This window comes from Rhea pennata, chromosome 10 (assembly GCF_028389875.1).
Source record: "Rhea pennata isolate bPtePen1 chromosome 10, bPtePen1.pri, whole genome shotgun sequence".
Taxonomy (NCBI): Eukaryota; Metazoa; Chordata; class Aves; order Rheiformes; family Rheidae; genus Rhea; species Rhea pennata.
The window spans coordinates 21,079,357-21,091,445 of NC_084672.1; the positions used below are offsets into that span (position 1 = coordinate 21,079,357).

The 12,089-nt window shown below is 36.4% G+C and overlaps 1 protein-coding gene across 4 annotated transcripts in view; it reads right to left on the bottom strand.

The window, feature by feature from the left end:
* The window catches only part of SCAPER (S-phase cyclin A associated protein in the ER), a 170,357-nt gene that overhangs the window by 155,631 nt on the left and 2,637 nt on the right, over window positions 1–12,089 (bottom strand). For all 4 annotated transcript variants that reach the window (XM_062584007.1, XM_062584005.1, XM_062584006.1 and 1 more), the window contains exon 3: window positions 5,025–5,142. In XM_062584007.1, the coding sequence (XP_062439991.1) occupies window positions 5,025–5,142 (118 nt within the window). The remainder of the gene's footprint in view (window positions 1–5,024; window positions 5,143–12,089) is intronic.

The following is a 12,089-nucleotide window of genomic DNA, read 5'->3' on the forward strand; positions in this document are numbered from 1 at the left end:
CATGGTTGAGATGGATGCAAACTTAACGACCTATGAAGAGTGTAGACTACTAAGCATCTACTAAATTTTAAGGAAAGAACAATAGTGACCAAAGAGGATAATATAATGAGCTATTAAGCTGACAACACGAAATATATAAAGTAGCAAAGTTCTGCAACATTCAGGGAGCTACAGACATATTTTATGCCCTTAATTCCTTTTTCTTTTTTTTCTTTTTTTTCTGTTAATGGAAACACAGGGTTTGTGTTGTGAAGACTTTTTGTCATAAAAAGGTGAAGTGCTAATATCTCCCCCAAAAAACATTGATAGATTATGTTCAAAAGCAATCCTTTACACTAACAATCTCAAGAATTAGCAAGCATTGTTTCTTTAACGTCTTTTTTTCAAGACAATTTTACTGATGTGGGAATGTAACTCTGACAATAATGGGAATTGCCTTTCAATTTAGTACTTAACAGCAGCATTCATCTCTATTCTCACTATGGCTCCAGCTGCATAGGTTGTTTCATTGCCTTTGGTACTGCTTATCATCACATGTTAAGCAAAAAATGATAACAGTTTTCTTTTCATCTGTTTGAAAGAATCTGAGCATACAACCAGGTAGGCATTCATTTTCTCCTTTTATATTCTTATAAAGAGTGTGAGAAACCCACTATGTCACCTCTTTTCTTCCACGTATATGTAATATCTCTAAGGAAGAAAGTCTACATTATAGTGCCATTACTACATATAACAAGTTTGTTTTCCAAAAAACTCTTACTAGCCCCAGGTGGTGCACTTGTCCATCCTAAGAAACAGCTTGGCAAAAATGTGGGTTGGGTAAAACCTAACTGCTTGAAGCTCATTTCAAATAAGACAGAGGTGTTCGCCTGAAGGAACTGTGATTATTTCTGAAGTCCTAATTGAGGAAGTATAATGCCTAATCTTATTTAAACCAGCTGCTTTAGAAAGCTCATATAGCTGTAGTATATACAATGTTTCTAATTGTACAATGCTAAAGAACTAGAGAAATGACTGCTTTCAAGCACAGATATGAACCATAATTCTCCATGTTTTTCTACCTCCAGATTGAATTACAACAGTATATTTTACATGGAATTACTTCTACAAATCACTGTCACTGTCTCATCCAGAACATAATGGCCCTGTATTCCACTAACAGCACTACACTGGATTCCCATTCATTAGGGTGAAATTCAAGGTTTGAAACTTATAAACCTTGAATACCTTTCCCATCACGTTATATTCTGCCAGTTACAATTAGTTCTAACATTGCCAGGACGCGCGCAAGATGTTTTCAGTCAAGGCTCCTCAACTTCTTTACTTGGTCAAAGACAGCCAAGTCTTAGGGTTTTCATCACATACTGCAAAGCCTATTTACTCCGTTGGGCCCTTGCTAAGGGACTGGATTAGTCTGCAGGCTCTTCAGGGTATGACAGGTACCTTTCAACCAATAAAGTATGTTTTCTTACCCTGAAATGCTTAATCTGCAAACTAATTCTTTATGGTGAGAGGCCAAATGATTTCAAACAAATAGGAAATACGAAGAGAATAGTTATGAATACAGGATTTTCCAATTTTTATGACATATCTCTAACTTACAAAGCCTATTAGCCCTTAAATGGGAAGAGTCAAGCCTCTGGGATATTTTAACTGTAACTGATATTGTAGCTTAGATTTTGTAGTAACATTTGTGTGTAGGCCATATTTATGTATAGTACCTCAAATTAAGTAAATACATATTAATGAATCCTGCGAAGGAACACTCCCACTGCAACAAACTTTTTTTAAATCAGCCAGTACCTCTTCTAAATCATCGCCACCATCGTTTGAGACTGATTTTTCATGTCATTGATCTATTCTTGTAAGTGGAATTTCAGATCTGACATAACAGGGTTCACACAGTTCCAAAATGCATAACAAAAGAGCTATATGCTGTTCCAGAAATCCCTCTGCTTTTTAAGGAAATACTTTGTTACTGACAAAAATTATATCTCCCTCAAGGAATTACAAAATTTTGGTTGCATTTTTTTCATTATTGCTCTTTTATCCATGCCCTCTATATAATCTGCACAAGTCTCTCAGAGAGAAAGTCAAATGGTAAGAACAGAAGCATTTGATTTTTAAAGGAAATGGATTAATTTCTTTAGTACATGGATTCTTGCTTCTTCTAATATTTTAACTTATCAACTCTACGTAACAGCACCAGCAACAGCAAATGTCCATCCCCTCACCGTTTCTCTAGAAGAAAAGACTTTCAGAATGAATAATAGAGCATAATATAAAATATTAAATCACATACTGTTTCTGCCAATGCAATACTTCTGAATAAACGTTATGAGCAAAAGAAAGACCAGAAGGACAAATTCTGCTTTGTCCTTCTGACAAGAGAGAGTTGCTGGATAGGCTGAGGCAACCTGAACCTTTGGCCTGATTTACACAGGCCCCTGAACGAGTTAGAACTGTCCTAATTTATAATATTGCTTTATCATTCCTCAGGGACAAAATACATATTGAAAGATCAGCACAAAATGAATCAGAGCTCACTGACACCAACATATATACCCTCTGTGCAAAGAGGGGGGTCAAGTGATAAAGGATGTGGCTCTGCCAGACTCTCATTAGCCACAAGTTCTTTTTTTCACAGAGAAAATTTCTACCAGACAAGTATCATCAGATTCTTCATACTGTGCAAGAAGGCAAAGCCTATGATTTAATGAGAAAACTTTGGGGGAAAAGAATGCAAAAAAAGCTTTAAACATTCAGTGATGCTAATAGTACTAAAAGAAGCAAATGAATACAGCTGCTTGGGTTTTAATTATAACTCTGCCATAGTGGCAAAGTAAATACAATAACTATTCAAGTGCCACCACTTACAAGGCTAAAAATTCACACTCATTCTTCATATTAAGAAAGAAAATGTTACACTTAGATCAAACATTCATCTACCACTGTAGATCTGCAATAGTCCACTCATTTTTAACTGAAAGTTTCCAGAAGAATATCATAGCAAAGTATAACAGTAACAAACTCTTAAAGAGAAATTGAACCAACTTTCAAGTAGCTCAAAAATACTATTAGAAATACATTCCATGTTCCTTTTACATATATTTGTTCATATTCCTACTCATATTCCTCAAAGGTGCAAGTCAAACTCCGTATTTTAGGCCCCAGTTCTACTCTGCTTAAGTGATATCTATGACTAGTCCGTTAATATCAATGATCCACTAACAAATTTTAGAACATGCAGGCAATTACAAGACTAGCAAATAGATAAATGCATCTTCTGAAGACAGAGTTAAATGAAGCTGCTGTAACAACAGAAAATTAGCCTACCTAAAAATCCACATAGTCATGATAACAAACAGAGCAGCTGCATGCTGTAGTACCTGTTGTTCTGCTGACTGGTTAGTGCTTATTAAAAATTCCACTACACAAAAAGTCTGTGGTTACATGCTTTAGAAAGGAAGTTGAAAGCACCAGGATAGCTAGGAGGGTGCTGAAGTAAGAGTCATAACCTAAAACCAAAGCTTGAAAATTTGGACACTTGCGACTAGGTTGAGGGGTTTTATTTGATAAACAAAAGATACCTATCATTCTGCTTGTCTGTGTTCAGAGATGCAACTAAGCATTCTGAACTGAATGCAGTTTTATTGGTGAAACCTATATGAGCATCCATGCACAAACACTGAAATAGATTTTTATCCACCTTGTTATAGCCTGTGTCTTTAGACTCTTCAGGTTAAAAAAAAAAAAAAAAAGGAGGAGGTGGATCTTGGCCAATCCTGTTTCATTTTTCTCTCGCTTCTGCAACCTTCTTCAGTCTATTTCAGACAAAACTGATACCAAAAAAACTCTAGATTTTTATGTATGCAAGTCCTTCACAGCAAAAATCAAACTCTATTGGGTTAACTAGATTCATCCTAATTCTTCTTGATGTTGTTTTTTTCAGGAATTCTTCTTTGAACTCATTCTTTCATGTTCACAGGACTAACATTAGAAAAAGAAAAACTGCAAATACAGCTTAGCATGCCAGAGACAGTCCAAGCTTTTCTTCAGTAGACAGAAGGTTAACTACCTTGTAATGTAGGCATAAATACATAAAAATACCTTCTCCACAGACAGAATCACAGAATAGTTGATGTTTGAAGGCACTTCTGGAAATTGCCTTAGTCCAACTCCCCAGTCAAAGTAGAGTCAACTAGAGCAGGTTGCCCAGGACTGTATTCAGTCAGGTTTTGAGACTCTCCAAGGACAGAAAATCCAAACTTCTCTGGGCAACTTGTTGTAGTATAAAAGAACTTTAAACACTCCTGTCTAGGTCTCAAAGGCAGCAGCACCTCCACACAGGCATGTGAGCTACAGAAATACTTAAGGTGAGGTCCTCAAGAGCAACAATCTGATGTCTGGAACAACTTGAGAAGTATAACAACTCTAATTCCTGACTGCATAAATCATCAGGCCACAGGAGAATATTACAGCAGTCACAAGACTGTTCTGAGGATTCACCTCCATTAGGGAAAGTTGTCCCCACACATCCCCTTTAAAAAATTCTTCACAGCTGTCTACCACAGACTCAAGTGATTCTAAAAGAAACTTTCAAATTTCTTTGTGTTACAGTACAGAGAGCAATTTGTTGGATTGCTCTAAGCCGTCCCTAAAAATCTGAAACTCCAACTTACGAGAGACTGCTTGTTAACACCCTTTTCCAATTCCAATATTTTAAGATAACATTATTAACCAAGTATCTTGATAATATCAGCAAAAGAGGGTAGTCTTAGATGTTCTTTACAGAAAAAGATTAAAACAACGTTTAATCTGTCACTGTATATGTTTTACAAAGTTATTTTTGAATGACAGTGCACTCATTTTGAAAAAAATGGAAAAATAATACAACACTAAACATAACCATTTAATTTTTTAATGCAGAAATCGTATGTCAGCAGTATTCTTACATGCTAGAAACTCCAGTGGACAAAGAAATCGGAGGGGAAAAAGTTGGGGAAAAACAGCCGAACACCTACCATCATCATCTTTGTTTTCCAATGGGACACTCCACGCAATTAGGTTCCTTGCCGTACGTCCCTCTTCTGCAACTATTTTCCTCACTTTGTCATGACTATTAGAGCGCTGGAAAGAAGCCTAAAAACAAGAAATACAAAGAGGGAAAATACATAGTTTACATTTATATACACATATTTATTTATATGCGCACACACATATGAAAGAAAGGTTTCAGTATACTAATTCCATCCAATAAATGACTAAACTATTCAAAGCATGGATACCTGGGTAATGTATTTTCGCCAGCTAGCAGTAACAGGTGTACCTATTCATTTTGACAATTAATTGTTTTCCTGTGTGATTAGCAGACAGATTCATCAAAACAATCTGAATTGCTACCCAGCCCTCTGTACAGGTATGTCCACATCGGACATCTTTTACCTCAATTTAACTGACTGTCAGTGCTGCACCACAGTAGACTTTACAAGTGTTTTAGTTACCTTCAGTTAATTAAAATCAATTAATCAAGATAAAAGCTACATGATACCAAAATACATGTGTTAGCTGACTGAAGAAAGCCTGGAGAAATGCACAGGTTTATCAAAACCATCCAAAATGAGAAAAAGCTCAGCTCTTTCACTGAGAATATAGAAAGTAATTCCTGGCAACCATTACTACCAGAAAGCTGCAAGTGTTAAAGATACAATAACAGGTGCTGAGAATTAACTTCGTTTACCTAACAAATGTATTTCTTTGCATGTGCAAAATATATCATTACAAGATCTTTGAAAGCATACATATTAAGAAATAATTTTATCAGCTGACAGACGTCGATTAGATAAAATCTTGCTTCTTCACCACAAAATAATTTGAAACAAAGCCAAGCTCTATACAGTAATGCTAAGGCTATGTATTGTGATGGTGCCAAACTGCTGACCAAAGTATCTTTGGACAGTGAGAAACTTAACAACCAAGAAGTTAAGTGAATCTAAACATTATTTTAAAGCATTAACAGACTGATTTTCTATAGCAAGATGCATTCTTTCCCCCTTTTTGTTCTTACTATTGCACTAAATCTGTAACCACTTTGTGTTCAAGTACCAGCACATCTTCAGAAAGTAAATACATTAAAAATGAATAGAGCAAATCAGTGATTTTTATCAGGGTGGTAAGAAACAAAACAAAAATGAAAAACTGCTTGTATTGGAATGTTCATGTAATAATATTTAATCTAAATTTATCTCATCCAGATGTCCTCAATTGCTTATTTCAAAGCCTCAGTGTGCCATCTAGTGCTCTAGAGAGAACTACCTAGACATATTATCATTTCAAAAAAAAAAAAAAAAAAAAAAAAAAAAAAAAAAAAAAAAAAACTCCAACTAAAGCACATTAACCAATATGATCTATTTTAAAGTGGTTCTAGCCTATCCTTATTCTATATAATTGCCCATTCTGTTGAACCAAATTTTTTACTGCCTTTTTACTTAACAGTACATTTTTCATCATAAATCTAAGAGCTAATGAAGTTTCACAAATGTCACATAACCAATTTTAAATCAGTTTAAGCTACTGTATAAACCCCCATGTAAATACTTATGGTAGCTGACTCCAGGATGGAGTCAAATCTCTAAAATGTCTCTAAAATTGTCTCTAAAATGGCATAAAACAAAGTAAGACTGTTCAGATTGCATTTTGCACTAATTTATCCTAAAATCTTTAAAAAATATAAAAATAAACAAAAAATAATACTCACCTTAGCTGGAAATAAGATTCTTTTACTACACCCCCTTGCCAAAAATGGGGTAAGTAAATCAAACCTTTCCTGACAAATATTTACTGGGTCTTTTAAAACCTCCAAGAATAGAATGTGTTCACCCCGCACAATCTATGTAATGTTTAACTATGCCTTTCCTACAACACAAGCCCACTCATTCCTGCCATACAAAGCAGACTTAGAGACCATTTGAATTTTATTTTATTTTCCCCCATCTTTTATGCTGCTATATTCTGTCCATCCTCTATCATTCTTCCCATTTTCCATGCTTACTATCCCTATTCCTTTAAGCTTTTCTCTCATATTTTCCAGATCTCAGATTTCAAGTTTTCTTGGAGCACTTAAGGGTTTTCTCTTCTAGATTGTCTCCAACTGATTCATATTCTTCTTGAAATACAGTGTCCAAAAGCAAATATTGCACCTTAATGAAGGCTTTCTGAGAGCTAAATGCCATGGATGGATTATTCACATCTTGCACATGATACTCCTGTATAAACAACCCGAAAAGATAAATGCTCTTTTGCCACATGATATTGTTTTGTCATGACTTATTATATAATCACTTATACTGTATATGCCATGATACATTACATATAAACTAGCATGACTTACACAATCACAGAATTAAAAAAATTAGGTCTTCTAGTTCAACTCCCTTTTCCCCAGTCAAATTAAAGCCAACTCCTTTTCCTAATACGTAAGTAGAACGTCCCTTGTTGCATTTACGACTCTCTATAATCCTAAGATTCCTTTCTGCACAACTGTGGCCAAGGCAGTTGCTCTTTGTCCTTTTATCCACAGCTCATTACTACCATGTAAGCATAAAACTTTGCATTAGTCCATACTAAGTAGAAATTTTTTTTAATAAGCCATTTTCTCCCATTTGTCTAGGTTATTTTAAAGTTAAACTTTAGCTAGCACTTGCAATCTGTATGCACATGCAAAGCATATGCGTACATATGCTTGACCAGAATCTAAAACAATACTATAGAAACATATCCTAGAGAAAATTTCTGAACAAAAGTTTCAAATTTGAAATGGAGTCCAATCAAAATGAGATTTGAACTGAACATTATTTCTTTCCTTTAAAATATTATCGAAAGCAAACATTTATTATTGCAATACTCCCCTTAGTTGCATAACAAACCTCTAATGCAGGTATCTAAAGTCATTATTTCACAATACCAAGTTTTTGGCAACTTTTCTCTTTTAAGACAATTCTGTCCTCTTCTTCCCACTACTCACACCACAATCCATCACAAACACGCTAGCTCAAAATGCTGGAGGTGAGGAGGAAGGTATATGCCAAGAACATGATTAGAGAACTAATCCAAATTTCAAAAGTCTTCAGGGCTACTACAGGACTGGTGGAAATGTTTTAACGGGATTAATTCCCTTATCCGGATTACAATCTAAACTCTCATGGAATGTGGAAAGAAGTGAATGGTGGAAGGTAAGCAAAAGTATCTTAACATCACATTTCCGAGTACTTTGTATCCTGAAACAAGAGCCTGACCCAAAATTTGAGACTCCATAAGTTGGATGTCAATCAAACAAACAAAAAAAAAAGAAAGAAAGAAAGAAAGAAAGAAAGAAAGAAAGAAAGAAACCCCTAAAGGAGTTCTCAAAAGAATAGTTAGCATTAATGAAGTGTGCAGCCACGAAAGAAAAGCAGAGAAGTGTGAAACCATTGTGCAAAGGCCATAATAGGTATGAAGATTGCCTTTTTATTTGACAGGAGCTAGAATACCCTTTTTCATATAGTGAAACGATTCTGATATATAGGTTTCTAAGAGCTTTTTCAACCTAAACTCCTTCAGTTTGCTACTTAAGTATCCAAAGTAGATATCTTCTTCTTCAAACTGCCAGAGATATAATCATTCCTTAGGTAAGAAGAGCTACTGCCAAATTGTTATTAATGTTATTAATACTACGAAGACCAAGTCTCATGTACCAAAAAAGTATACCTGTATTCCTAACTTCTCATATTCCGACGTCCTTATTTTCATCCTACTAAAGTTTCAAATTTCATAGCAATTGCAGTGACCAATTATGTGGTCACCACTACATTAACCACAAACCACCCTCACTTGAGATTACTGCTCTGGAGTATTTCTTCCTCCAGATCACTGATAAGTGAAAATTTCTGTACAACTTTTAAAAAAAATAGTATTTTCTTAAGAATTTCAAGTACAAAAAAAAAAAAAAAAAAAAAAACTTAGAATTATAAACAGCAGTGTTCCTATTTATACTTGCCTGGCAAATAGAATACTCTTAAAAAAAAACCCTCATCATCTGGACACCAACATTTGCAAGGATTAATCCTGATTTTCTATTAAAAATGCCACTTTTTAACATTCTCTCAAGACAACATAACAATGATATATGCATATGCATACACTGAAGAAAATTTGTCTTGGAACGTTTCTGTAACACTTATATTACTATGTAAAACTTGAATTCTTACTCCTGCTTGACAAGCATATCTTTTGTTTTAAAAATTTCTTGATAGAAATTCTCAACTCCATCAGGGAAAAGCCTCCCTTTTTCACAATATGAAAAGCACAAAATAGCAATACACACCCTAAAATGACAAATGACGAGCTGAATGCTAACAAACGATTCATAAAGAACCGGATGATATTAAAAGAAAAATAACTTCCCCACATAGGTATTTGTATAGGTAAATTGTTTAAAAATTGCTCAAACCCATCCCCAGAGCAGTTGTTGTAAGCGGTCTGCTCTTCCACTATTTTTTAATTAAACGTGGACCACAAAGTTTCTAAGTGCAATCATTCAATGTTACTGAAAGTATTTTCTAATAGAAATAAAGGAATACATTCATGAGCTAATTAAATTGTGTACAGAGTGCTAAATTGTTCAGCACCAGTTTTTCAGAGATCATTCAAGCATGATCGATGCCAAGGCAAATGTCTGTTTAAGTAATTAGTTTTTACTGAAACAAAGACCTACTTAACAATACCTTACAATTTTGCAAGTTCCACTCAGTACTGAAAATGCTGGCACTTACAACCCATGTTTAATTTATACAACAGAATTCTTCAGACTTCTACATAGACTTCTATACTACAAAACAAATAATTATCTAAGTAGTGATTAAAAAGCCACGTCCTTACAGAAATTCAGACATTCTGGTACGTTTAGAGACTCTTCAGAACTTTATTCCCATATAATTATACTTTTAAAAACCTCTCAAAGAATATTTGATTTAAAAAAATGAAAACAGATAAATATCAGGCCATTCCAAATGTAGCATCTTTGGTGCATCTGTGATCTAGTCTTCTGTTTCCATGACTTGTTAAGCGTAACACAAACTATTTTTTAAAAGACGTTTTCTTCATTCAGTACATGGAATTAACAATGTTCTTTACTAGGCTGTTATTTAATTTTTCTTTTGATCCTCTGAAAAGACTTCTAAGTGGTGTTCTCAATGTAACACCAGTTTATGTTAAGATGATGATCTTTACAAGACTTCAAGGTGATTGGCTTTGCTCCCACACTTTACAGAATGACCAAAAATGTCAAAATTTTCAACTTATTTCAAGCCTACCTGATAGTGACAGGAAACATGTCACTGTCACAGAAGCTCTTCAACTCTAAATGTACGAAATACCAAGCAATACATAAATTATGAGCACCAATTCTACTGCAGCACCCCAGGCCCCTGTTCAGCTTTGTGCTGTTCCACCTTGCCACACCGTGCTCTTCCCTCTGCCATTCCTCATGCCGTGTTGCTCACCATCCTCCCCAAAGCATGAAGATGACACCCTCACAGCTTTTCCTCTTCAGCCAGGCAGAGAGCAGGGTCAGTATTTCCTAGTTTTATGAATGAATATCAGAGTTTCTAGCAATACAACGGATGAAGTCCTGGGAGAGACTTCCTAGGGCCCAGCGAGTTTCCATTAGAGGACACGATCCCAATAGTCTCTCTGAACTCTAATCAACAAATCTCCAATCCAGAAATTCATCATCAGTTCCTTACTTTTTATTAATTCCCTTCAAAAACTTCCCCGGAAGTGATTCTCTCCACCAAGAAAGGCAGTAACTGTATTAAAGCTTTATTGATCCTGTTCCCAACAGTAGGCCCAGGAAAGCACTAGAGAGGTGTGAACCTACTTCTACCCCTTCAGGAATTAGGTATGCTGTATTGTACTCTTCCACAATTCGTATAACCAATAACTGGCTCTTGAACACAAAAAATTCTAACAATTAAAGAATTCAACATCATTTTTTAAAAACTAAAGGTTCACAGACCATCTGCTTCAAGACTGCATACTGTATAATATATACATAAAGACATGACTAGTTCCTGTAAGAAAAAAGTATTATGCTTCATGAATATGCATGTTTTTACAGCAGTAATTATTAAAATGATTAAAGTAATTGAATCACCTTTAACAGTTCTTTATCATCATAAAAAATTCAAAATCATAGAATCAGTAAGGTTGGAAGGGACCTCTGGAGATCATCTAGTCCAACCTCCCTGCTCAGCAGGGTCACCTAGAGCATGTTAGACAGGGTTGTGTCCAGACAGGCCTTGAAGACCTCCAGAGAAGGAGACTCCACCACCTCTCTGGGCAACCTGGTCCAGTGCTCCGTCACTCTCACGGGGAAGAAATTCCCCTTCACATTCAGATGGAACTTCCTGTGCTTCAGTTTCTGCCCATTGCCTCTTGTCCTGTCACATGGGACAACTGAAAAGAGTTTGTCCTCATCCCCCTGACACCCTCCCTTCAGGTACTTGTACACATTGATCAGATCCCCCCTCAGGCTTCTCTTCCCCAGGCTGAAGAGGCCCAGCCCTCGCAGCCGTTCCTCATAGGGCAGGTGCTCCAGCCCTCTGATCATCTTCGTAGCCCTGCGCTGGACTCTCTCCAGTAGCTCCATGTCTCTCTTGTACTGGGGAGCCCAGAACTGGACACAGTACTCGAGATGAGGCCTCACCAGGGCTGAGGAGAGGGGCAGGATCACCTCCCTCGACCTGCTGGCAACACTCTTCCAAATGCAACCCAGGAGACCGTTGGCCTTCTTGGCCACAAGGGCACATGTTGGCACAAGGGCACAGGTTGGCTCACGGTCAACCTGTCATCCACCAGCACTCCCAGGTCCTTCTCCGCAGAACTGCTCTCCAGAAGGTCAGCCCTCAGCTTGTACTGGTGCCTACGGTTATTTATCCCTAGGTGCAGGACTCTGCACTTGCCCCTGTTGAACCTCAGGAGGTTCCTCTCCGCCCAGCTCTTCAACCTGTCCAGGCCTCTCTGAAGGGCAGCACAGCCCTCAGGTGTGTCAG